This window comes from Sus scrofa, chromosome 7 (assembly GCF_000003025.6).
Source record: "Sus scrofa isolate TJ Tabasco breed Duroc chromosome 7, Sscrofa11.1, whole genome shotgun sequence".
In the NCBI taxonomy this organism is placed as follows: Eukaryota; Metazoa; Chordata; class Mammalia; order Artiodactyla; family Suidae; genus Sus; species Sus scrofa.
This window is the reverse complement of record NC_010449.5, coordinates 52,458,188-52,485,488: the sequence shown is the minus strand read 5'-3', so window position 1 is coordinate 52,485,488 and position 27,301 is coordinate 52,458,188. Positions and strand designations below refer to the sequence as shown.

Sequence of the window (27,301 nt, the reverse complement as noted above, 5' to 3'; positions counted from 1 at the left end):
TAAGAATTTGTGAATGAGAACCATTAAGGGTTAAGATGAAACCCTATGTGTAATTAACGACAACTGTCACCTTCATAGTACTGCAACAAGGCATATTATATTATATTCTAGATGTTTTTAAAGTTATAAAAAATTTGGAAAATTTTGTCTCCTAACATTAGATGAATGTGCTTTTTACTGACACTGCAGATATCAATATCAAAAAAGAATTCTGGGTATCCAGACATAAATCTAAGAAAAATGCTTTTTAAAGAAAGTCATTTGCTGCTGATGGAAGCAAGGCAAAAGTGAAAGATCCATTTTATTTAAAAGAAAATTTTATTTGAGGAAGAAAAATCATCATTTTAATATATGATCTAAAATTTTATGATGTATTAATTTTAAGGACATTTAAATCTTGACTTTCAGGAGATGGAAAAGACTAAAAACCAAGTATAACAGGAGTTAAAAACTGAGCTGCCAGAAAGATGACATCTTATCACAGGGTTGTTTGCAGGAACATGGGCATTTCCATGTCCTTGTCTCCTTGGTGGTGAGAGTTCACCTTTCAGGTAGTCAGATGAGGTGGCTCTCACCCCGTTGCGACCCACCTCCAGCGGTCTCAAACTTCCCTGTGGTCTGAATCTAGTGCCTGCTGTGCTACTTGTGTTTCTTTCCTATTTCCACATTGTCACTGTAGCCTAGTTGGTTTTTGTGTGTGTGTATGTGTGTGTGTGTGATTTTTGGCTGTGCCACAGCATATGGAGCTCCCAGGCCAGGGATTGGAGCCACTGTTGCAACCTAAACCACAGCTGTGGCAGTGCAGGATCCCTAACCCACTGTGCTGGGCCAGGGATCGAACCCACCCCAGTGGCTCCTGTTGTACCACAACAGGAGCTCTCCCTCACCCCCACCCCCCCGCCCACTTTTTTTTTTTTTTTTTTTTGGTCCAGCCCAGATTTTTTTGATGTGTTATCTGATGCCACATCCATGGGAGATGTGGAGAGAGCTTTGGGCCCAGCACCGGGCTCTTCCCTGCCCAGCTGTTTGCCTCTGGGTAACTCTCTGCCTTCTCTGGGGATGTGTTTTCTCAGCTGTAAATTTGGAACCCTTGGTTTCCAAGATTCTTGCTATCGCTAACTTTTGATGGGGAGCACTCGGAGAAGGTTAGTAAAACATCTTAGTTTTCTGGTGCTGGCAGTCTTGGGGGACCACTGCGAGGCAGGAGAAGTATCTAAGGAGGGCTGGGGGGCACAAATAGAAAAGGTGACAGAGGGGCGAGGTGCTGAGGAAAACTTGGCTTCTTTGTCTTGTTCAGTCAGGTCCATAGCCGGCCACAGATAACGTGCTAGACAGTGGAAATTCGTACTCACAGAGATGGCTCTGCTGGGTCATCTTGTGTTTATAAAAGAAAGATTAAGTTGTGCTAGCCATGCCCTACTTTCTTTTTATTGTGGTGAAATACACATAACATATGATTATGCTCTGTTTTTTGAGGGAGGAAAATATGCTATTGTTACACATTTGGGGAATATTGTAAACAAATAGGGTTAATTTGTTCAGCATATTTTTAAATGTATATAAAGTTAAAATTGGTACAATTTAACAGGGAGTTCTCTGGTGGTCTAGTGGTTTTAACACAGTGCTTTGACTGCTGGTCCCTGGTGTGGGAACTGAGATCCCACTCCAAGCCACCGCACACTGCAACCAAAAAAAAAAAAAAAAAATTATACAATTTAAAAATAGAGACAGTGACGTCGGTTGCTTACTATGTGGTTTTAGAGAAGCATAGACTGTCATGTGTGCATGTCCTCTCCCAAATCCCTCCAGCTTCCATCCAGCCTCTGCTCAGGGTCAGGGCTTCCCAAGGGAAAGCTCTGAGTTTCAGAAGTTTCACCTTCGTATTTGGCTCACAGGTCCCTGGAACTGCTCTCATCCTCTTTCCCAGATTGCTGCCATTTGAGGGCAGGAATGGTCTTTTCTGGGTAGAGCACATCCTCACTGCTGTCAGTGGCTTCTCGCAGTGGTTTCATATTCCAGACCCAGCAAGGGGGGCCTCCTCTGAGGACCTTCTTCCCTTCAAGAACTCTTTTAATCATGGCTCCAGAACTGAAAATCTCACTCTAGGTTTGGTGGATGAGTGAAGAGGAAGCATAGCAGTCATCCCCCTGTTATCCAGAGAGCAGACCTCTGCAAATGCACCTCAGTTACATTCCTTCCCTGATGGCTGTGTCCTGGCCAAGAATCTGACATCTTTCCCATTTGCTGTGTTCTACCACATCATCTTTGTCTTGTTGGCTGAGGATTTGGGGGTCAGAGCTCTTGTGCCATTTATAGTGAGTTTTCTAGGGGTAAGAGTGGGCCCTGGTTTCTCTCCCTTTAGATCATCCATTTATGGGTGCCTGCCCACCAAGGGACTGCTCTTTCAGGAATCTTTCCAGTCTCCCCTTCCTGAACCTGCTTGCTCTCTCCATTCACTTACACAGCTCACAAGACCTTAGCCCTGGCAGAGCTCTGTCCCTTAATCTTCCTTTTGGGATACCCAGTTAACACCCCCTGTGAAGGATTCTTCATCGTTTGCTGACTTGTCCAAATGATTAGCATTCACCTGTATCTCTCTGTTGGGGACATTTGGAAGTCTTTATACACCTTATCAGATGCCTTCCTCAAGGCTGAGTATTCTGTGTCTGTGGTATTTTCAAATTCACCACTTGAGGGATCCCAGCTTGGCAGAGCTTTTTGGCTCCGGGCACTGTGAGTAAGATACGGTTCTTGCCTGTGAGGAATGAATGCTGTAGTTGGTGGGGCAAGTGAGAGATTGCAGTACAGGCTCATAAATGCCCTCAGAGGGGGTATGTACAGAGCAATGCAAGTGGCATGTGTCAAGGCAGGCTTCACAGGGGATATTTGAGTTGAGTCCTGAAGGAAGAAAGGTGGACAAAACATTCTGGGTGGTGGGAGCAGCCTGTGTAGAACAGGCAGGGCAGTACTGCCTGGTGTTGGGTGGCTGCTGGGTCGGGCAGGGCCAGGATGTGGCTCAGACTGAGGCTGGAGCAGCAGACGAGGCTGCTTGTGAGGGCATGTGTGCTGAGCCAAAGGCTTTGGACTTTGCCCTGTAGGCATTTGAGAGCCTGGTTTATGCTACACAGGGGAGCATCACAGGCATAATGGGAGATCACTCTGGCCCCTGACTGGAGAATGGAGTAGAAGACAAAGCAGCTGAGGAAAATCAACCAGCTATGAGGCTGATGTCAGTGCCCCCTCCCAGCCTCCTATCAGAATACTCAGGAAGGTTACAGAAGAGACAAAAACTGACCACTGCAATTAACCATCCCAAGATAAGATGTCAGAAGTTGGGAGACAGAAGAGGACAGGGATTCTCCTTGTACCTCTTGTGCTCTGGGGACAATAAAGAAGCCTGTTCCTGGAATGTCCTTTCTAGAGTTGAGCCTCTGAAGCTGAAATACCAGCATCCCTGATAGGAAGGAAGTGGTGAAGAGTCTTTGCTTTACTCCCACCCTGTCGGGCTGAGCCTGGGATACTGGAGTTGCTGGGTACCACCCCTTCTGTGACTTACCTTCTACATCCTAGTAGAGAGCTGGAAGCACCCTCTGAGTAGGAACTTGTACCTGCTGACCTGATCTGCAGGCCCAGACCTGAGAGGAGAATGGCTACTAATGCCAAGGATCTAGCAAAGGGGTGCAACTCCTCTGACCCCTCTGCTGCAGACGCTCTGCCTGGGTTGATGTTGTTGCTGTTCAAGGATGAAGAAGGGGATCTCTAAAAAGCTGGCAAATTATGAAGGGGGAAGACCAGCCATGGAGACTAAAAAAATTATTTTCTGTAAGAAACTGAAGAACCTTTTAGAAAACATATACTTAGTATACTCAGAAAAAAATGAAGGAAAGATTCCTCTGTGCAACAGGAGCAGAGCTCTGTAATGAAAGGCAAGATTTTATAGAGGGAGACGAAATAAAGCACTGTGTGGACACTCACAATGCGTTAACAGCATTAAAGTCTGTGTTGACTGCAGAAGCGAGCTTGAATTCAGAGTGTCAGGTGCTTTCACACAACCTCTAGATTAACCTAGTTGTGAAGATCCTTTTTTACGATTGTAAACTCCATACTTTTCAATCTGAAACTCCTTCCATGTGGCAGAGGGAACAGTGGTGAAATACAAGCAATGGAGTTGAGCTTCTGTAAAATTTAACTCATTGAAAGACTTTGCTATGTTCTTAAAGTAAATCTCCATCATGGGGCCTTTTTTCCAGTTTTGTTTCAAGGCTATTATTAGAATTATTTGTAATTGCCTAGTATCGTGAGACTGGTAGTTATCCCCTAATACCGACTTCTTTTTCTTTTTCTTTTTTTTTCCTTTTTTGGCCACACCTGAGGCATATGGAAGTTCCTGGGCCAGGGATCAAATCTGAACCATAGCTGCGACCTACACCACAGCTATAGCAATGCTGGATCCTTAACCTGCTGCCAAGCTGGGGATTGAAACCAGGCCTCCATAGAGACAACACCAGATCTTTAACCTGTTGCTCCACAACAGGAACTCTTCAATACCCATTTCTACTCCTTCTTTTTTCTCTTCCATATGGCACCTGTACCATATGGAAGTTCCTAGGCCAGGGGTCAAATTGGAGCAGCAGCTGGGCCTACACCCCAGCCACCAGGTCTGAGCCACATCTACGAACCATGCTGCAGCTTGGAGCAATGCCAGATCCTTAACCCACCGAGTGAGGCCAGAGATCGCACCTGTGTCCTCACAGAGACAATGCCGGGCTTTTAACCCACTAAGCCGCCATGGGAATTCCTCTTTTTTTTTTTTTTTTTTTTTTTTTTTGTCTTTTTAGGGTCCACCCCTGGGAAATGGAAGTTCCCAGGCTAGGGGTCAAATCAGAGCTATAGCTGCCAGCCTATACCACAGCCACAGCAACGCCAGATCCTTAACCCACTGCATGAGGCCAGGGATTGAACCTGGGTCCTCATGGATACTACTTGGGTTCATTACTGCTGAGCCATGACGGGAACTCCCTGCTCTTTTCTTAATAGTAGGATTTCTTGTGTTCAGCTGAGGAGAATACGACCCCTAGAAGATACACTGTATTCCCTAGCTTTTTTTCGAGCTGGCCAGTGGAAGTGTCATGGGAATCTTCTAAGTATCCTTGAAGGGAGAGTGCATGTCCCTCTTCCTGCTGTCTGGAATGTGGAAGTTTTGGCTGGAGCTCAGCATCTATCATGGGTCATGAGAAAGAAACCATATGTAGGTAATAATAGAGAAACAGAAGGTGGAATGAGCCAGGTTCCTGGTGTTGCAGAGTGCCATTGCAGCCTTGGGCTGCTGACCTCTGCACATCTTTTACGTGGGAGCCAAGTCTTGTCTAAGCCACTTTCTTTGGAGTTTTCTGTTATGCATAACCAAACCAAACCCAAATGTTATGCCAGGTAACATGGCTCTGAGAGCTTTCTGGTATGTTTGTGCAGACTTTGAGAACCTCACGCCTTGTCTTTTTTTCTGACTTCTTGAAATCAGCCTTCCTAATGTCTGAGTGTACATTCTGATGACACCATGTCATTTCTTCCTTAGTTTTCATGAATTCTAAAGTAAGGAATGTTATTTTTCAACCCAGGTTCCTGACATTTCTGTTTCCTGGCCAGTTCTTCCTTCTTAATGAACCAGGAAAACCTAAGAATACATCTCTGCCTTTCCATACAGTGTTAGACCCCTTTGCAGGGATCTCCAGGAAACATGGTCTTTCCTGCCACTTTGTCCTTATCCTAGTGCCCCTCATCCTTATGTCTTATGCCCAGATTGACTTACTGAGATCATTTGCATGATTGCCTACTTGATATTGTACCACTCAGACTCTTGTGGGGTTTTTTTGTTTGTTTGTTTTACTTTTTAGGGCCACACCCACGGCATATAGAAGTTGTCAGGCTCGGAGTCAAATCAGAGCTTCAGCTGCTGGCCTATACCACAGCCACAGCACTGCGGGATCTGAGCCATGACTGCAGTCTACACCACAGCTCATGGCAACACCGATCCATGACTCACTGAGTGACTCCAGGGATCAAACCCGCATCCTCTTGGATACTAGTCAGATTCATTTACACTGCACCACACAGGAACTCCCTCAGACTCTGTTTTTCTTGTAAATAGATGAGAGCTAGTTTGAGATGGCTGGCTGCATGCTCAAATTGCCCTTTCCCCCTCTAACTCTTTTGTCTTTTTGCTATTTCTTTGGGCCGCTCCCTCGGCATATGGAGGTTCCCAGGCTAGGGGTCGAATCGGAGCTGTAGCCACTGGCCTACGCCAGAGCCACAGTAACGCGGGATCCAAGCCGCGTCTGCAACCTACACCACAGCTCACGGCAACACCGGATCGTTAACCCACTGAGCAAGGGCAGGGACCGAACCCTCAACCTCATGGTTCCTAGTCGAATTCGTTAACCACTGCGCCACGACGGGAACTCCTCTAACTCTTTATGATACAGTAGAAGGATAAACTGTAAGAACAAATACAGTATCCTAAGAAGTCATGGCAATACCATTTGTGAGTCCATGTCATTCATTCCTTCTTAAGATTACTGCTAGGGTGAATATTAGTCAACAAGTTTGAAAAGTGAGTCGGCTTTGTTTGTGGGTGTCTGCCATGCCAGTGACCTTTCTGAGCTTGAACAGCCTTTCTTGTGGCTGCTTCTCTAGGAAGGTGAGCTTGGTTTTTCTCCAGGCAGAGAGACCATGGTTGGACCAGGGCTTGGCACTTGGTCAGCAAGCCCTGCAGTGACCTATTGAGAGGGCTCTTCTGGTTGAGCCATGCAGTGAGTGCCCTTTAGGTTTGGCTCCCTCTGTAGACAGTAGGCATATGGAAGCTGGAGGAACAGAGTAGACAGTAGAAATGTTGACAGAAGAGAGGGAGGGTGTGGGAGAGAGGGACGGGGAGAGAGAGGGGTGCCAGCCACATGGCCCATGAGAGATCTGGCTGGTCCCTAGGGCTGCTTTTCCATCCCTGAGCAACTCTCCTACCCCAGATCTAGTCTGCATCCATTGCTGGACTGTAACCTCTTCTCAACCTGAGCTCCATGAGAAAATGAAGCCCAGTGCCCCTAAGGCAGGAGTAGGCAAAGGGGAACAGAGATAGGCCCTTTCATTTATGTATTGTCTGTGGCTGCCTTTCATGCTACAGTGGCAGGATTGAATAGTTGTGATGGCCCAGAAAGCCTGAAATATTTGCTCTCTGGCCCTTTACAGAAAAATTATGCCCAAACTGAGGCATCCATTGTAGATGATGAATTGACTTCTCTCTTATGCATATAGAATGGTTGTGTTATATACCATCCCTGGGAGAATTGAGAAGTGGTCGCTCAAATCACTTCCTGAGTTGTATGATTCAGAAGTGACACGAGTGATTCTTGAACTAGCAGAACTGAGTAATGTAGTGAGTCTCGGCTGTCCTCTGTCCCACCCTGGACACATTCTCCAGGAGGCCAGCACGCTTCTGACTGCTGGGCAGTCTGGGTCTGGTCCTCTCCATTTCCCTCCCTCTGAAGTCACCCTTCTGTGAGCATCCACTTCCTTCCAGGCTGAGGCTATTTCCTCCTCCCTCCTGTGGCCTGGTTCTTCTTCTCCAGAGTCCTTTCCCCCAGTTAGGACGGTCAGAGTCATTGCATATCTCCAGTGGAGCTATGTCTTTTCCTTTTACTCCTCTCTGTTACATTTATCTCACCCTTCCTGAGCTCTTAGCGGGATTTTCATTCCCCATGGCTTCCTGGGGAGCTGCTTCTCCAAAAGGGTTGAATTCAGTTCCTGTGGGCAGCCTCATACTCACTCCTTGGGTAATTTCAATGGGGTGTCTTCTATTCTTAATTTTTCCTATCAGGTATTGATTTTCCTCTTCCTGACTGATAAGAATATCTTGCATTTCCTTGTGTTGAGTATTTATTGTTACTGTTTTTGCCTGCATTCTACCTGAAAACTCTTCTTTGTACCGCTTAGAATACAGTGGAGAGCCGACCCTTGGGCTTCTTAACTCCCCCCTCCCCCACTGTAATCGTAGCCATTGGCTTGTGGTGATACACATAAACCTTCAATTTCCTTTGGTAGGAAGGGACAAGCCCTCTCATGTAAGCCCCAGGGAGGGAAAATTCTCCATCTGAAACAGCTTAGGTTAACAAAGACCAGATCAGGTAGAAGGCACATCATCTCAGCTAGCTGTTATCTTCACACCTCATAGTTGTTGGGGTTAGCACAGGGCACTAGTTAGGATTGTCCCCAAAAGAGAAGAAGATCAAGTGGCCAAAAAAGGCGAATCCAGAGTATGAAGAGGTCTTTTGCTCTCCCTCTCCCCCAACTTTAATTATTCTACCAAAATTAGGTGTGATTTTTTAATAGCTTTATATTTATTTTAAAAACTTTTTTTTAAAGGTCTATCAGATCATCAAAACTGTCAGAAAACACAGTTATTATTGGTGTAGTACGAAGGTAAGATTTTTCTTTTCTTCTTTCTTTCTTTTTCTTTTTGTCTTTTTTTTTTTTTTTTTTTTTTTTTTGTCTTTTTGGGCTGTACCCATGGCATATGGAGGTTCCCAAGCTAGGGTTCGAATCAGAGCTGTAGCTACCAGCCTATACCACAGCCACAGCAGTGTGGGATTCAAGTCCTGTCTGTGACCTATACCACAGCTCATGGCAGCGCTGGATTCGGAAACCACTCAATGAGGCCAGGGATCGAACCTGTTCCCTCATGGATACTAGTTGGGTTTGTTACCCCTGAGCCACAACAGGAACTCCTTTTTTTTTTTTTTTTTTATATTGAAATTCAGATGTCAGTGTAATGCTTGCTCATAACAGGGGCTTAAGTAACAGTTTGCAGGTTGTGACAGGCATCACCCTTTTTAGTTTGACCTTTTTTTTTCTGTTTTTTCTTATTTTCTTTCACTTTGCCAGTTAAATTCATGGTGGGCGTTTGTATTCTCTCACTCGGTCTTGTGATTTTGGGTTGCCTTTCACTTTAGAAATAGGCAAACCACAAGAGAATTCCATTCCTAAAGTATGTATGAATGTTTTTCCAGGTGTATTTCCTATGGGCTCCTAATACTACATATCTATGAGGTTTTGAATTATACATAATTGGGGGAAATCTAATATTTTTTAATTGGGGATAAGGAAAGAATGGAAATAATTTATATTAAATTAAAATTTTTATGTATCAAGTAGATATATGGTCATTCCTGTATCCTGGCTGTAATCATTCCTGTATCCTGGCTGTAATCCTAGTGTAATCTCAGTATTTAAAGCATTGCTATATACTGCCAAAAAGCCAAATGTGAAAACAGAAAACTATTTTCATCTTAATGAATGTGTATTAATCTAATTCACCTAAAAGTAGTCATTGTATGACAATGATAATATTATGTAAATTAGTGAATAACGATGTGAAATATAATTGATAAAAACTGTCTTAACCATTTACTGTGTTCTTTTGAAGGGTGGATAGAGATGAGTCATCTGTAATGTCCCTCATTGCTGCTGGCTTTACAAGGGTATGTACCTACTTCTTTTTTACGCAAGTATAATTCAGCACGAGAAATTATTTTATTTCACTTTAGAGCTCAGCAATAGTTTTGAATTAATTCAAAGAAAAAAAAATGTTGTCCTTGTGCTGTGTTATAGTTTGGTTTAACTTTATAATCTAGTAATCTAATAATCCACAACACTTTGCTTTCTTGGTCTCTCAAAACCATGCCTGCTAAAGTCATCTAAACGTAATAAAATCTTCTTTAATGGCTGACTTGTTAAAAGTCATACCATAAGATATGTTGTTTTAATGCTTACATGTATATGCACAACTTTAAAGCTAGTTCAGGATTCTGAAAATAAGGCCACCCCAGCATAGCTTCCTTTCTCTTTAGCCTTAGCAGCTCCAACCTGTTGGTTTCTCTCATGCCAAAAGGCTTCTGAAGGCTTTGGTCAGCTTTGCCAAGGAGCCTCAGGAATCATGATGGAAAGAGCTTATGTGAGGCTGATCTTTAGGGTAGATTTGCAGCCTAAATTAATAGCAATGAGGTAGTCCAGAAACCTCACCCTTGATTTAATTAAAGTGATTCTGGGTGGTGGCACTCCCAGGTATCTGGCAGAAGCAAATACACATCCTCCCAGAGGAAGACACCTTCTTCTTTGGCCTCAGAGAATTTCTTCAAATAATCATTCCAGGTCAGCAGGCAGCACTCAGTCAGTGCTAACCAGTCCACAAGGAGATAACATTGCAAGTGAGAACTAGCAAGGGGAAAAAGGCAGCAGGACAGACTCCCACTCTCCTAAGAAATCAGAATGATCAGACATGGTTTATAAAGCAATTATGCTTATTGTATGTAAAGAAATAAAGACAAGCTTGGTAATATCTGTAAGGAATAGGAAGCTATAAAAAGTGACATAAATTTTAAGCAGAACATAATTGAATTTTGAGAAATGCACACATAATAACTGAAAAATTTAAAACTTAGTAGATCAGAAGAAAATATCCACTGTCTAGCACAAAGATACAGTAATAGAAAATAAGTTAGAGAGGTTTAGAAATGTGGTAGAGTACATAGGTTTAGCATATATGTAACTGGGGTTGCAGAAGGACAGGAGAGAGAATGGGGCAGTGTGTATGGAGAGAATTTTCCAGAACTGATGAAAGAGAGAGTCCAGAGTTTCTAAAATTGCAAAGTAGAGTAAATAAAAAGAGGACACAGGAAGTGAAAAAAACAAAACAGAGAAGATTCTGAAATCAGAGAGAAAAAATACCACCTTCAAAGGAATGGCAAACTAATAGCTAGCTTCTCAGCAATAAATGGAAAATGGAAAACAGTGGGAAAATATTTTCAATGGGATTAAAAAAAATAACTGCCAACCTAGAAGGTTATACCTAGTATAAATACTTTTTAAAATGAGGGTGAAATAAAGACTTTGAGAAATATGAAAATTGAGGCAGTTTGCAATTCGCAGATTCTCACAAGGAAATTGTTAAGGATGTACTTCAAGCAGAAGCAAGATAAATCCCAAGTGGGAGGCCTGAAAGACAAGGAGGAATGAGAAACAGGAAAATGTGAATATGGGGCCGATATAAACCCATACTTACTATGTAAAAGACCAATAATAGTGTCTCATCCAATTAGAGATTACAGTGAGAAAAGGACTGCAACCTGAGAGTCATACACTCAGTCAAGTTACTGTTTGCCCTTCAGGGCAAAAGAGATACTCTTCTGGGGGATATACATAAAATTCATAGATGTTTGTTCCCCAGAAGCCCTATCTGAGGAAAGTAATTGAGTAAGGACGTCGACTGTACAACAAATGAGCCAGAACAGAAACTTGCAGATGAGGGAGAAAGCCGTGGAGAGGAGAGGTGCTGAGCAGTGAGCCTGCTGTTTGCTGCACGCTCTCCCCTCTGCCTCCCTCTTTCTCTAGATCTTCCTTTTTATAATTTTTTTTGTTGTTGTTGTCTTTTATCTTTTCAGGGCCACACCCACAGCACATGGAAGTTCCAAGACTAGGGTTTGAATCAGAGCTGTAGCCACTGGCCTATGCCACAGCTATAAGCAACACAGGATCTGAACCGTGTCTATGACCTACCCCACAGATCATGGCAACGCCGCATCTTTAACCCACAGAGCGAGGCCAGGGATCAAATCCACGTCCTCATGGATACTAGTCAGGTCTGTAACCCATTGAGCCACAATGGGAACTCCTCACCTGTGCTACTAAATCAGGGTGTCCTCTGAAGCTTTTATTGGAACCACGGTTAGGTACATGTCCCTGTGAAAACACTTCCATGCAAAAAACATAAAAGATTTAAGATAGTCATTTTAGAGGTCACCGACTTAGGAAATATGGAGGTATCAGCACACTCACCACTTCGTAAGTGACAAATCCAGTCCTCAGAGACCCCACATGGTAGCTAACCTTCTCATGCAGAGTCCTGTACCTTCATGTAACAAAAGGATTTCAAGGTGACAGAGAGCACTGAGGCAGAGCAGAGCATCTTGACCTAGAGGGAAGGTGATTCTCCCACGTCTCATGGCTGGTGGGCAGTGGGGCCCAGGCTGGAGGCTAGCCCTAGACGTGAAAGCCATCACTGCAGTGAGATTTCTGGGATTCAGGGGACGGTCAGCTCTTTTGTGGATTGGCTATACTTCCAGATTTCAGAGTGGGTGGAGACTTGCTTGCCTCCTCAGTTGGACTTAGCAGTTGAGCATTTGCTGACTCAAGATCTCAAAGGTTAGGTTTGGTTATCTCTCAACACAGGCTGTGCATTAGGAATGCCCCAAAAAGTTCCCCTGGAGATATGTTGTAGTTGGTGTGAGGAGGGGCCTGCATGTTGGTATTATTTTTTAAGATTGCAGGGGATTCTAATATGCAGCCACGGGTTGAGAAGCACTGGATGGGGCCCAGCATGGTGGGCGTGTTATGCTGTGGAGAAAGTGAGGTTGAGTCAGCTCAGGAGTTGGCAGGATTTGTGGCCCCAGCCCCTTTTGTGGGTTGTGTTGGAAGAGGAGACCAGCTGCTGTTTAAGCAGAGGGAGTAGCAGCCTGATTGCTGAAGTGATGCTCTTCTTCCCCCCCCCGCCCCAATGGAATGTTTGGGACATGAATGGAAGTTGGAAAAGGGCAGGAAAGACAGGATATTTAGACATACAGAACAAAGCAGAGGTAGTGAAGGGGAAGGGCAGAGAGCAGGAGCAAGATGCTCTACTTTGAGTCACTTGTGTGTTTTTTAACCTTGATGTCCACCTTTAGGGTAAAAAAGTTTGGATATGTATATTCACACCCAGTGAAAATTCTGGTTGCATGCATGGGAGGCCATTATACATAATACACATGGCTCCATGTCCCAAGATCTTGCCTGCCAACTAGGTGAGGCCAGGCAAGCACTTGGACAGCTGCGTACCCCCATCCCTCTCAAGTCCCCACCCCTTGTCTACTGGTAGGGGCACAAGCACTATGCCCAGAAATCTCTCCTCCCCATTCCTGCCTGGTCAGCAGTAGGCACCTCTGCAGGTGGGCAGCATTCTTGGGTGTTCTTGTGGGGTCATGGCTGACAGGGGTGAGCAGCAGGGCTAGCACTCTTCTCCCCATCTCAGTGGATGGGAGCTGGCCAGGGATCGAACCTGCATCCTCATGGATACTAGTCAGGTTGATTACCACTGAGCCAGGACAAGAACTCAAACATTTTTTATATCTGAATGCAACTACGTGACAGAAGACAGTGACTTACTTCTAAGATGTCTTCATGAAATATACAATTTGGTGGTGGAAATTCAAGTTACATACAAAGAAGTTCAGCCTTCTCATTGTACATAACTTGCTTTGTTGAGATATGTTCATTATGTAAAGGTTATTATACAAAATAGTTACAGTGCACAGCATTGAGAGAAGACTGGGCAAAGCCATGGCTCTGCCAGTACCTCCTCTGTGAACAGTAATGCTTTGTTGGCTTAGTTAAGCTGCTGTTTAAAGTTAGTGTAGGAAAATGTTTTCCAAGTAGGAGTGATCTTTGTGAAATACAGCTGCAAAGTGATGTGCAAGCATACTTTTGCTTTCCATGAGCTTGTTCAACTTGAAAGAGGACAACATACTCCTCTTAAATAAGTGAATAGTCTCTGAAAGTTAATATAAATAAAACTTTATTAATAAATTTCTGCCTTTTGCATTTTCTAGGCTCTGCTACTGACATGCAGACACCAAAAATCCTCTTCAAGGCATTGAAAGAAAAGTAGCCCTAAGCCCTCTTCTTTTCTAATTCCATTTATTTAATTATTGAGATACCATTCATATATCATGATGTGGTTCCACTATTTTATTTTAAACTTGATGTAATATTATTTTAATAAAAGATATACATAAAATAATTATAATAGTCTTCTATTTCCTCATTTCACTTGACATACATCTCATACATCATTCATATGAACAAATATTCATGTCATTCTTTTTAATAGCTGCATGCTATTCCATTGAACGTTATGCTGTAGTTTTTTTTAATTTTGAAAATTTTTATTATAGTTGATTTACAGTATTTTGTCAATTATGGTGTAGCACAAAGTGACCCAGTTATACATATATATATATACACACACACACACATTCTTTTTCTCATATTATCTTCCATCATGTTCCATCACAAGTGATTGGATGTAGTTCCCTGTGCTGTACAGCAGGACCTCACTGCTTATCCACTCCAAGTGCAACAGTTTGTGTCTATTAACCCCAAACTCCCAGTCCATCCTGCTCCCTCCCCTTCCGCCTTGGCAACCACAGTTCTCCCTGTCCATGAGTTTGTTTTTGTTCGTAGATAGGCTCATTGTGCCATATTTTAGATCCCACATATAAGTGATATCATATGGTATTTGTCTTTCTCATTCTCACTTATTTAATATGAGAGTCTCTAGTTCCATCAATGTTGCTGCAAATGGTATTATTTTGTTCTTTTTTGTGACTGAGAGTATTCCATTGCATATATATACCACATCTTCTGATCCATTCATCTGTCAATGGACACTTAGGTTATTTCCATGAGTTAATTTATTTTTTAAATGTTTTTTATTTTATTTTTTCTCTTTCCAGCAATTATCTTGCCCTTTCTGTCTTTCTTTTTTTTTCCTTTATTGAGGTATGGTTGATCAGGTCAGCCACTTAAAGTGTATAACCCAGTGGTTTCATTCTCAGATAATGTACAAGTCCTATCTTTTAAAAGCTAATTTAGTACCCATAAGTTTTCACCTCTTACTTCCTGTTCTTCATTAAAGATAAATTATTTTTCAGATTTCAGGTAACAAGTTGAGAAGTCTGTTGGAAAGAATTATTTTTATATATGTATATAATAATTTAAAAGTACACATGTGTTTATCCACAAAATCCCCTTTCTGTTTGTAGAGGTATGTAGAAAACCCCAGCCTCATGGCCTGTTACAATGAACTGCTCCAGCTGGAATTTGGAGAGGTGCGATCACAGCTGAAACTCAGGTAATTCTGCTGCTTCTGGAAAGCCCCCACCATACCACATAGGGCATGGTTGCAAGTGAGGACTTTGGCTGTGGGCAGCTACACTTTGGCTGTTACTGAACTCCTGCTAAGATGGAATGGGTGGCAGGAAGGCATCTCTCCTCACATAGACTTTTGGAGTCTGCTTGGATGTCTAACAGTTGGTCGAATTAGTGATTAGAGACTAAATATTTAAAGATGAGGCTCCAGGAGTTTCCATTGTGGGTCAGTTATGGGTTCAATCCCTGGCCTTGCTCAGTGGGTTAAGGATCTGGCATTGCTGTGAGCTGTGGTGAAGTTCGCAAATGCAGCTCAGATTATGTGTTGCTGTGGCTGTGGTGTATGTAGGCTGGCAGCTGCAGCTCCGATTCAGCTCCTAGCCTAGGAACCTCCATATGCCAAGGGTGTGGCCCTAAAAAGCAAAAAAAAAAAAAAAAAGGTGAGCCTCCAAAATAATAGCAAATGAAAAAGCAGGATGTAAAAGTATATATACTGAATTATCTGTTTTGTTTTTTAATTTAAAAAATTTTTACTTTTTTTTCACTCAATGTTATTATATTTATAGGTGTACAACAATCATCACAACCAAATTTTATAGCATTTCCATCCTAAACCCTCAGTGCCTCCCCCCACCCCCCCAACCTGTCTCCTTTGGAAACCACAAAAAAAATTTTTACTTTTATCATACATGCGTGCGCACGCACGCTCACACACACACACACACACACACACCCCTCAACCCTTAACATTGTTTCTGATAGGTGATGTTTTTTCTGCATAATAGCATTTTGTAATTTGCTCTTGATAAATAGGTTTTTTTTTTTTTTTAATGTGAAATGAGTGGAAACCTGGTTCTTTGTAGAGTGAGAAAAGTAGAAAAAATAGTAAAATTATATGAGGTTGACAGAAGTGAAAAAAATGTCAGTAGCTCTATTTCATCCTAAGTCTCTTTTTTGGGTGGTCTGCTATTCTTTTAACATTTCCTTTTACCAGGATCAAAAAGAGAATAAAGTCATTCTGTTTGTATGTACCCAAGACAGAGATAATGGGATCAGAATTTGGAGTATTAAGATTAGTAGGAGGAGTTCCCATCGAGGCACAGTGGAAACAATCTGACTAGTATCTGTGAGGATTCGGGTTCAATCCCTGGCCTCAATTAGTGGGTTGGGCATCCATGAGCTGTGGTGTAGGTCGCAGACTCAGCTGGTATCCTGTGTTGCTATGGCTGTGGTGTAGGCCAGCAGCTGCAGCTCCGATTTGACCCCTAGCCTGGGAACCTACACATGCTGTGGATGCAGCCCTAAAAAGCCCAAAAAAAAAAAAAAAAAAAAAAAAAAAAAAAGATTAGTAGGGATACCACAAGATTCTACTTGCAGGGAGGAGAAATACTTCATAGAGAAAAGTGAAATGAAATATGAGGTAGCAAAGAAGTGCTGCCAAGCAGAGATGTTTTGCAGCTAAGGAAGCCTGCAGAAAAGCTCCTTTTGGTGGTCAGGAAAACTTGGGATGGATGGTTGGCCTGGGGTCTACCTTGTCTCTCTCTCCTGGGTCTTCCGCAGCCTGGCTTCAGTGCTCCCACAGTGAATTGGGCCACCATCCTCTCTCAGAGGAGAGCAGAATTATGGAGCAGGAGAAGTTAGAGCTTATTTTTTTTCGAATCAAGATGCAGAAGCTGAGTTCTGGAAGGTTAACTGACCTATATTCAAGGTCTCACACACAGCAAATGGCAGAAGTGGTCCTTTAGGTTGTAGCCCACATTTGCCAAACTGAACTCATTGTCTCTTTGTCTCTCTTCATGCTCTGCTTTGTTCTTTGTGCACCAGCTGACAGCCAAAGGGAGATGTCTACTATAAAGGGGGGTAGGCAAATACAAGGGGAAGGCGGGAATGTGGGGCTGGGGAACTGGGAAGAATAGAGACTTGTTCTGCCAGATAGTAAAATGTACTAAAAAGCTATAATAAGCAACTTTGTGCTCCTTCCAGATTGGTAAATTAGAATGTAAAGTCCAAAAATAGATGTGAGTATATTTAAGAATCTAAGAATTAAGAACGTAAGTATATGTGTTCAACATGGCAATTTCAATCCATGTAGAAAACGGTGGACTTTTCAGTGAATAGAATCATGACAACTTGTTAACTATTTGGAAAGAAAATTAAGTTATATCCCAGTCTCACATCCAATCCCCAAATAAACTGAGTGAATTAAAGACTTAATGTTAAAAAGTAGTGCCACATATCCGACATTGCTGTGAGCTGTGGTGTAGGTCGCAGATGGGGCTTGGATCCCATATTGCTGTGGCTGTGGCATAGGCCAGCAGCTGCAGTTCCGATTCAGCCTCTAGCCTGGGGACCTCCATATTCTGTGGATGCAACCCTAAAAAGACCAAAAAAAAAAAAAAAAAAGGGCCACATAAGTACTAAAAACATACATGAACACATGTCATTGGATGATGAAGTCTTTTTAAACTCAGCATGGCGTAAAAGCCAGATTCCATAAAGGAAGAGAACCAGACAGTATAAGAGTGTTAACCTTGGAGTTCCTGTCGTGGCACAGTGGTTAACGAATTCGACTAGGAACCATGAGGTTGCGGGTTCAATCCCTGCCCTTGCTCAGTGGGTTAACGATCCGGTGTTGCCGTGAGCTGTGGTGGAGGTCGCAGACGCGGCTTGGATCCCGCGTAGCTGTGGCTCTGGCGTAGGCCGGTGGCTACAGCTCCGATTGGACCCCTAGCCTGGAAACCTCCATATGCCTCGGGAGTGGCCCAAGAAATGGCAAAAAGACCAAAAAAAAAAAAAAAGAAAAAAAAAAAAGTGTTAACCTTGTCTCAGTAAGAAGCAGACAAACAACAACTTTAAATAACGTTAAAAATATAGACAAAAAATAAACTGGGAAAAATACATTAATAACATACTGGCAGGTTAGTATCCTAAATAGTTAAGAGCTTTGATTAATCCGTTTAAAAATGGAAACACCCATTATACACAGGAAAGATTGCTTTTATTTAGAGGGGTGAGCAAATAACCTAGAATGATTGTACTTGCAAAGTTCTAGGTTTTATGACTCAGAAACCATGTGGATCGAACTTTGAATCTAGCCAAGAGGATTTCTGGTAGGTCCTATTTTAGGACGGATGCAATACTGTTGAAACGCCAACCTGCTTTGGTTCAGACAGCTGGCTTTTCAGCTAGGTCGCCATTTCTTCTTCTTTTTTTCTTACTGACTTACTGAACTATGAAACCGTGGCGGAAGGAGAGACACAGTCACCTGGACCCAAAAAGTGTGGTCCCTCTATCTCATCTGTGACTAGCCAGAGTGTGAACTTGATGATTCAAGCAGTAGTCCTCTTTTTTATTGGTGTATTTCTTGCATCAGTGTTAAATTTGCTTCAGATTCAGAGAAACGTGACACTCTTTCCACCAGATGTGATTGCAAGCATCTTTTCTCGGCATGGTGGGTACCACCGTGCTGTGGCACAGCTTCAGCTGTGATTGGGTTATTATACCCCTGCATTGACAGGCATCTAGGAGAACCACATAAATTTAAAAGAGAGTGGTCCAGTGTAATGCGGTGTGTAGCTGTCTTTGTTGATATAAATCACACCAGCGCTGAAGTGGATTTTGATAACAACATACAGTTGTTTCTCACACAGTCCCATTGGACTGTGGTGGACTTGTGATAGATCTAGAAGTGGTTTTGGCCTTGGAGTAGGAATTGCTTTCTTGGCAACCTTGGTCACTCAACTGCTAGTCTATAATGGTGTTTATCAATATACATCTCCAGATTTTCTCTATGTTCATTCTTGGTTACCCTATATATTTTTTGCTGGAGGCATAACAATGGGAAACATTGGTTGACAACTAGCAATGTATGAATGTAAAGTTATCGCAGAAAAATCTCATCAAGAATGAAGAAGGCAAAAATATATCTTTTGTTCAGAAAAACAAGATTAAATGCCCTTTATACACACACACACACACACATATATTAGTGCAATCTGTGATTTCTTCATCTGTAAATCAAGTACAAACCTGTATGTATTTGACTTAACTGTAAAATATATATGCACTACTTTAAAAAAAAAAACACCCAGTATAAAAAAATAGGACATGATTAAGCAGTTTACAGGAGATATAAATGGCCAATAAACATGAAAAGATGTTCAGCTTCATTAGTAATCAAAGAAATGAAAAAGATGTGCCATTTTTTTATTTACCAGATTTACAAAAATTAAAAGAGTGATAAAACCCAGTAGAGCTTCTCACAGATCTTTTTCCTCTAAGCTTGTTATATCAGAGGTGGGAACTTACTCCTTGTTGTTTTATGGTTCTTCTTTTTTTCTAATTAACAACTTTAGGAGTTCCTATTGCTTCTCAGTAATAACGAATCCGACTAGTATCCACGAGGATGTTGGTTCGATCACTGGGCTTGTTCAGAGGGTCAGGGATCTGGTGATGCTGTGACGCTCACAGATGCGGCTCAGATCCCCAGTTGCTGTGGCTGTGGTGTAGACTGGCAGCTGCAGCTCCAATTGGACCCCTAGTTTGGGAAACTCCATATGCCACATGTGCAGCCCTAAAATAAAGGGGGAAAAAAAGACCTCCCCCCCAAAAAGCCCCCCAAAAATTAAAATAACAGCTTTATTGAGACATAATTCACATATCATCTGTTGATTTTTATATGCCAAGAAATAAGAGCCATTTTTTTTTGTTGGCTAAGCTGCTTTGTCACATTTAGATAGACAGTTTAGTAATACCAAGAATAATGTAAAAGCATTGTAATCGTTATCATCTCTGCACTATATGAACGGGTTGCTCTCTTTTTTTCATCTTCTGAGACATATGCAAGAAACAACCTGGAAGCGACCTAAATGTTTGGTCATGGGGAATTTGTTGAATAAATTATGGTATGACTTTATAGTAGAATATCATCATATTAAAGTGATGATAAGGCACTTAATTACTGATATGGAAAGACATTAATGTATATTGTTCAGGGGGACGAGCAGATCATAAATCTAGAGTATGATTCTATTTTTATGAATACATATATTACAGAAATTGCTTAGAATACCAGTTGATATGTCTAGGTATTGAGATTTCAGATAATTTCATCTCATTTATTTTTAAACAGATTTATTGAGAGATAAATTCACATTTGATACAGTTCACCTATTTAAAGTGCACAGATCAATGGCTTTTAGTATATTCATAGAGTTGTACAACCTTTGCCACAATTTTAGAATGTTTTCATTACCTTCAGCCCTAGATAACCACTAATCTAACTTTTCTCTCTATAGATTTCCCTGTTCTGGACGGTTCATATAAATAGAATCCTATAATATGTGGTCCTTTTGTTTTTGGTACTGCACCTGCAGCGTATGGAAGCTCCTGGCCTAGGGGCAGAATCCGAGCTACAGGCCTATGCCACAGCCATAGCAACACCAGATCCGAGCTGCATCTATGACCTACACCACAGCCTGTGGTAATGTTGGATCATAGTACACTGAGTGAGGGCAGAGATTGATCCCATATCCTCATAGACACTTGTGTCAGGTTCTTAACCCACTGAGCCACAATGGGAGCTCCTATGTTGTCCTTTGTCACTAGCTTCTTTTAAGATTCATCCATATTATGGCATGTATCAGGACTTGGGTTTGTTTTTTCTGGGTTTTTTTGTTTTTTTGTTTTTTTGCTTTTTAGGTCTGTACCTGTGGCATATGGAAGTTCCCAGGCTAGGAGTTGAATTAGAGCTGCAGCTGCTGGCCTACACCACAGCCACAGCAATGCCAGATCTGAGCCACCTCTGCAACCTACACCACAGCTCATGACAATGCCAGATTCTCAACCCATTGAACAAGGCCTGGGATTGAACCCACATCCTCATGGATACTAGTTGGGTTCTTAACCCTCTGCACCACCACGGGAAATTATATTTTTATGTCTGCAAAATATTCCACTGTATGGTTATACCAGATTTTACCATCTATTCATCAACTGATGGACATTTGAGTTATTTTCTTGGACAACTATAAGTGTTTACATGGACTTAAGTTTTCATTTCTGCTGGGTATCTACCTAGGCGTAAAATTGCTGGGTCGTATGGTACTCTGTGTTGAGCAGCTTGAGGAACTGCTGGACTTCTCCAAGGGAGCTGCACCACTTTGTGTTCCCACCAGCACTGTATGAGAGCTCCTTACCAACACTTGTTTTTATATGTCTTTGGTTATAGCTGTCCTCGTCGGTATGATATGGTATCTCATTTACATTTATTTGCATTTTCTAATTTAAAAAATAAACCTTTGTTGTCTGTGCATTTAAGAAGTGTTTTCAAACACGAAGGACATGGGAGAATGCTTATAATACAAGGCTAAGTGGAAACAGGGAACAAAACTAGTGATCTTGATGATCCCAGTGTTGTAAAAGGAATTTATTGAAAATGATAGCTGTTGGAGTTCCCATCATGGCTTAGCAGTTAATGAATCTGACTAGCATCCATGAAGATGCAGGTTCAATCCCTGGCCTCACTCAGTGGGTTAAGGATCAGGTATTGCCATGAACTGTGGTGTAGGTCACAGACTCGGCTTGAATCTGACGTTGCTCTGGCTGTGGTGTAGGCTGGCAGCTATAGCTCCTGTTTGACCCCTAGCCTGGGAACCTCCACATGCTGCAGGTGCAGCCCTAAAAAGCAAACAAAAAAAAAAAAAAAAAAGAAAATGATAGCAGCAAATGATTGGCTGCCTCCTTTCTACCAGACTTTGTGTTGGGTTCTTGACTTCATTTTCTCATGGAGTCCTCACAAGGGCCCTTCAGATGATGAAAACAGAGACTCAAGGCGGTTCAGACGTGTCCCACAGCCAGTGAAGGGCTGTGATTTGAATGCTGGTGTGTGATCCACCTGGTCCACTAGTCTTTAGAATGGAAGGAAAGGCACCAACTTGTGCATAGTCCTGATCCCAAGTAGTACAGTGGCAAGTGTTTGTTTCTTCCTTACACTTTTTATTATTTCCCTTCTACTTTTTCTTGAATTAGTATTAGTTACCTTTATGATCAGAGAACATATTTGAAATAAGTGAATGTCTTATCTCTCAAGATTGTATTACACTTTGGAATATTTACATTAATCCTTTTTCTTTTCTACCCATAAAGGGCTTGTAACTCAGTATTTGCTGCATTAGAGAAAAGTCAAGAAGCAATTGAAATTACAAGTGAAGACCACATTATACAGGTTTGTCATTGTGGAATTTTGTCCTTCTAGACTTCTTGTTGGCTTATGTGTATTTTTAGGATTGAACCCTTCTGGTATGATTTTTTTTTTCTCTCTTTGAAGTTCAGGGGGACCAATTTTTTATTAGAGGATTATCAGAACAAAATTATTAAATATTTACTTCAAAGTAAACTCCCTATAGGTTAGAAAATATTCTAATAATTGGTTAATATGCTAGAAAATATTCGGTAGAAATACAGCATTTGCACTTATTATTTCTCATTTTTTTGCTCGCTCATTTTATTTAGCAAGGAGGGACTTCTATCCAGAGTATTATTTCTGGGGTTAGGTGGGGTGAGACTATTCCGACAAGGAAAGGCTCTGACTGTAGGGCCGCATGCTCTACTGTTTTGAAGATTGTTTACACCTATAGAAATTGCCTGGAAACTAGTCAGAATTTCAAAAATAAACTAGTAATTACTGACCCATTATTAGTGAAGTGGGTTCATATAAGTGACTTAAGTAACATGGCTTATACTTCCAGGTAACAGCAAAAGAGGGAGTTGTACCAGAAGAATGTTCCTTTTGTCAGAGAATTAGCTCTACTTTGATTTGGTTCTGAGCACTCCAGTTCTTCATTTTAATCTGACTAGTGACTTTCTTGGTAAAGACTTGATGATGTTGACGTTCAGGAGTTTGTGTCCCGGGGTTAATGAATCCGACTAGGAACTATGAGGTTGTGGGTTTGATCCCTGGCCTTGCTCAGTGGGTTAAGGATCTGGCGTTGCCATGAGCGTGGTGTAGGTTGCAGACGTGGCTCGGATCCCGAGTTGCCATGGCTCTGGCGTAGGCCAGCGGGTACAGCTCCAATTCGACCCCTAGCCTGGGAACCTCGGTATGCCATGGGTACAGCCCTAGAAAAGGCCAAAAGACCAAAAAAAAAAAAAAAAAAAAAAAGGAGTTGGTGTCCTGAGAAGCAACCTGGGCTGGTGGTTGAGGAAGCAATTAAAGGTTGATACCAGGCTTGGTATCAAGTCAGGTCTGATCTCTTTTCAGCCTCAGCCCCTTCCTTGCTGAGCATCTATGGGTAGATTACTTAATCTGTCTGAATCTGTTCTCTCATCTGTATAAATAGGAATAATTATTTTTTTTGCTTTTTGAGGCATGGGGTGCACCTGTGACATATGGAGGATCCCAGGCTAGGGGTCAAATCAGAGCTATAGCTGCCGGCCTACACGACACACAGCCACAGCAATGCAGGATCCGAGCCGAGTCTGTGAACTCCACTATAGCTCACGGCAATGCCAGATCCTTAACCCACTGAGCGAGGCCAGGGATCGAACCCGCAACCTCATGGTTCCTAGTCAGATTCATTTCTGCTGCTCCAAAATGGGAACTCCTAAATAGGAATAATATTAACACCAACAACTATATGTACCTTTTGTAAGGATGTTCTGAAGACTAAATGAGTTAATGTCTGTAAAGTGCTTACTGTAGTGCCTAATGAGAAAAATAAACCTTAAACAGTATAATTATTGCTTTAATCATTGTTATTATTTGTTATTATTAGCACATGTATAGTTTACCCATACATTTTCTTCTTACAGTCCTATTTGAAATTTAACCATAAAGCCTTACATTTGTAAACACTTCCTAGTTCATAGTCTGCTTTCCAAACACATTGTTCATTTCCATCATGAGAGAGGCAGAAGCCCAGCCCAGTGTCACCAGAGCAGAGGGTTTCATTCCCATTAAACAGATGTGCAGACTGAGACTTGGGGTTGTGTGATTTGTTGGCACAGAGGCTGGGTGTTTGAGCCTCTTGGTCTGGTACTTTTTATATCCACTGTGTCATACTCTAAACAGCTCTTTGGGAGCAGTCCCTGGTCAGTCTCCATGCTGCTTCTCTCCTCTGCTGGTGTTTGAGTGGCAGCAGGCCTGCTGTCCTCCCTGGAGTCTCAGGAGAACAGGGCAGCAAGCCCAGCCCAGTGTCACTAGAGCAGAGGGTTCTATAGACCCAGGGTTTTTCTAGGGTTGTGGTCCTGTGGCTTTGGAACCATGGTAGTGAGGGCCAGGCTCCTGAGCTTTCTGAGGAAAAAGTATGATGGTTTCAGTTGAACAACTTTGATTGTCCCTTTTCAAAATTTCTTGTAATTCTCTTGATGTGTTTTCTTTTGTCTGTCCCTAGTATGCAAATCCGGCATTTGAAACAACAATGGGCTATCAGTCAGGTGAATTAATCGGGAAGGAGTTAGCAGAAGTGCCTATAAATGAAAAAAAGGCTGATTTGCTTGACACTATAAATTCATGCATCAGGATAGGCAAGGTAAGTAAGAGGTCAGCCCTTTGTTACTTTCATATGACAGAGAGGGAAGGACGAAGACTTGGTGCTAACTGAGCGTTGCTCACCAGGTAGTCTCCGGTCTCTTCCCAGGAGCCTGGGGAAGTGTAGGTAGTGTTATCCTGTTGTGTCCATTTTGCAGATGCGGGAACTGAGGCCAAGAAAGTATATAACCTGATCAGCCATTTCTGACACTTAAAATCGTTGTTGTTTTTGGAGTTCCCACTGTGGCACTGTGGGTTAAGAATCCAACTTCTGTGGCTCCAGTCACTGTGGAGCCCTGAGTTCGATCCCTGGCCTGGTACAGTGGGTTAAAGGATCTGGCCTTGACACAGCGGCTGTGGCTGAGGTTCAGTCCCTGGCCCAGGAACTTCCATATGCTGCTGGTGTGGCCATTAAAAAAAATTTGTTTTCATTTTTGTAATAAGTTGATCTTTCTAATAGTCGATCTTCTCTAAGTGGTAAATGTTGGCAAATGGTCTGGATAAAAGATTACCAATGCGTTGACACTTTCTCAAAGCACATCTAAGCCCGTTGGCTCTCCAAGCCTCTTTTCATTCATTCGACATTTTTTTTTTTTTTTTTTTTTTTTTTTTTTTTTGGTCTTTTTGGGGCTGCACCTGTGGCATATGAGGTTCCCAGGCTAGGGATCACATTGGAGCTGTAGCCGTCAGCCTTCGCCACAGCCACAGCAATGCAGAATCTGAGCTGCATCTGCAACCTACACCACAGCTCATGGCAAAATCGGATCCTTAACCCACTGACCGAGGCCAGGGATCAAACATCCATCCTCATGGATACTGGTTGGGTTTGTTAACTGCTGAGCCATGACGAGAACTCCATTATGACAATTATTTTGGATGTATTTTTGATAAGAAATATGGTCTCTATTAAGTAAATATATTTTGTTTCCATTGTTGACTGGAAAACTTACAGGCAAACTGTTACCCAAGCAGAGTCATTGTCCTCCATAAGCTGAACTGTCCAGCTTTGGCTAAATTGGCTTCTGGAATCTGGCAGCTGCCCACATCTGTTCAGAAAGGATTGGAGGAGGAAAACCTAAATATATTTTATGAGTGCTGAGTGATTGACTGAATTGGTCTCCCACATTCCCTCCCCCCTTTTGTATATAACAGCTCTACTGAGAGATAATTCATGTACCATACAATTCATCCATTTAAAGTATACAATTCAGTGGTGGTTGGTACATTCACAGAGTTTTGCAAACATCACCACAGTCAACTTCCCATATTTCTCTTGATTGTGAACTTCAGAAATAACTCTTAGACCTGTCTGCTGAAGCCTTCTGAGATGGCTGCTTGGGGCTGTCCATTCCTGCCTAGGGATCCCTGTCTAGTGCTTGTCTGTTTCAGGCATAGGCCACTCTCCCTCAGAACTGTAGTGAGTAAGGCTTGCACCTCCCTTCTGCTCCAGGGCAAGTAAGCACCAAGCTGGGCTCTCAGGCTGTTTTTTAAATTTAGTCCTTTCTTGATGCCCATTGTTTTCAGAAGTGTATCAGGAAGTGTCAGTAACCGTCCTTTACTTCTATCAGAGTGTCCTGGTTTCTCTTGGATCCATTTTCCCAGAGGAGTCTAAAGATGAGATTTTTACCATTCGCTTTTGCAGGCAGGTGATTTCAGAATTGACTTTGTGTATGTGTATGGGCAGGAGGCTTGAGCTAAGCTGTCAAGGCTGCCATGGTGATCCACTTCTCTCCTGGGTCAGCTCTAGATCCCCAGGGACTCTGGAAGGTCAAGAAGGGTATGAAATACACTAGGAGTTCACTAGGTGGGCTTTAGGGATTTTTATAGTTAGGGACCTTGGTGACTTTTGGATGAATTTAGAGCATTTTAGATGGCCGCAGAACCCAGCTCTTTCCCAGGCTTCTCTCCACTATCCCAAGAGTAAGGGAGCCACCTGTAGCCCTTGTTTGCTCACCGTGGTATTAGCCTGTGCATACCTCTTCTCCCCGATTGCAGTCCCTATATTCTTTCTGATCAAGAGCACACACAACTAAAGCAATTGCAGCTCTGGCTTTTAAGGTCTACCTGAGCCCAGTCCTGGCTGCTATCTCCTCATCCGCACCCTACCTGCAAAGAGTACATAGAAGGTGGTAGCAGCCATCCATGCTTACGGCCACAGAATAGACCCTTCTCTGCCCCAGCCCTGATTCTCCCCCTCCAAATGCAGGGGGCAGAGGCCACACTCCCCCCACTCCCTCACCACCACCACCACAGCAGTCAGGAGTTATGAGAGGAGGATCCTGTGTGTGGAAGTGAAAGAGTGCGCTTCATCTGTGGGCCCAGAGCCAAGCAGAAAGCCACTGAAAACACATGACCATTTAGGCTGGCTTTTGTTGGCAGTCTAGGAGGAGATGGACTTGGGAGGTTGAGGAAGAATTTTCAGCTTGCTCAAATTGCGTTTGGGCTATTTGGGATGATTTTATTGTCCTAATTGCTTTGGTGGCCCCAGTGAATGAATTGAAACCTGAGGTGAAAAATGCGCCTGGGTTTATGTTTTGAACACAGTGTGTAAAGATGCTTACATTCCATTTATAGGAGTGGCAAGGGATTTACTCTGCCAGAAAGAAAAACGGAGACAATGTACAACAGAATGTGAAGATAATACCTGTCATGGGACAGGGAGGGTAAGTGAAAAAAAAACAAGTACTTCAATCAACATACATGTTTGACTTATTGCAGAATTTACTTTGAATACTTAATTAAGAACTGTATGCAGAAATTTATAAGAAG

At 42.5% G+C, this 27,301-nt stretch overlaps 1 protein-coding gene and 1 pseudogene across 3 annotated transcripts in view; both read left to right on the top strand.

The window, feature by feature from the left end:
- Nucleotides 1-27,301, top strand: part of PDE8A (phosphodiesterase 8A) — a 147,717-nt gene that overhangs the window by 72,994 nt on the left and 47,422 nt on the right. For all 3 annotated transcript variants that reach the window (XM_021098898.1, XM_021098899.1, XM_021098897.1), the window contains exons 4-9: nt 8,410-8,466; nt 9,470-9,524; nt 14,898-14,986; nt 22,150-22,228; nt 24,396-24,533; nt 27,107-27,195. In XM_021098898.1, coding sequence (XP_020954557.1) covers nt 8,410-8,466; nt 9,470-9,524; nt 14,898-14,986; nt 22,150-22,228; nt 24,396-24,533; nt 27,107-27,195 — 507 coding nt within the window. The remainder of the gene's footprint in view (nt 1-8,409; nt 8,467-9,469; nt 9,525-14,897; nt 14,987-22,149; nt 22,229-24,395; nt 24,534-27,106; nt 27,196-27,301) is intronic.
- INSIG2 (insulin induced gene 2 pseudogene) lies at nt 18,102-19,083 on the top strand (annotated as a pseudogene).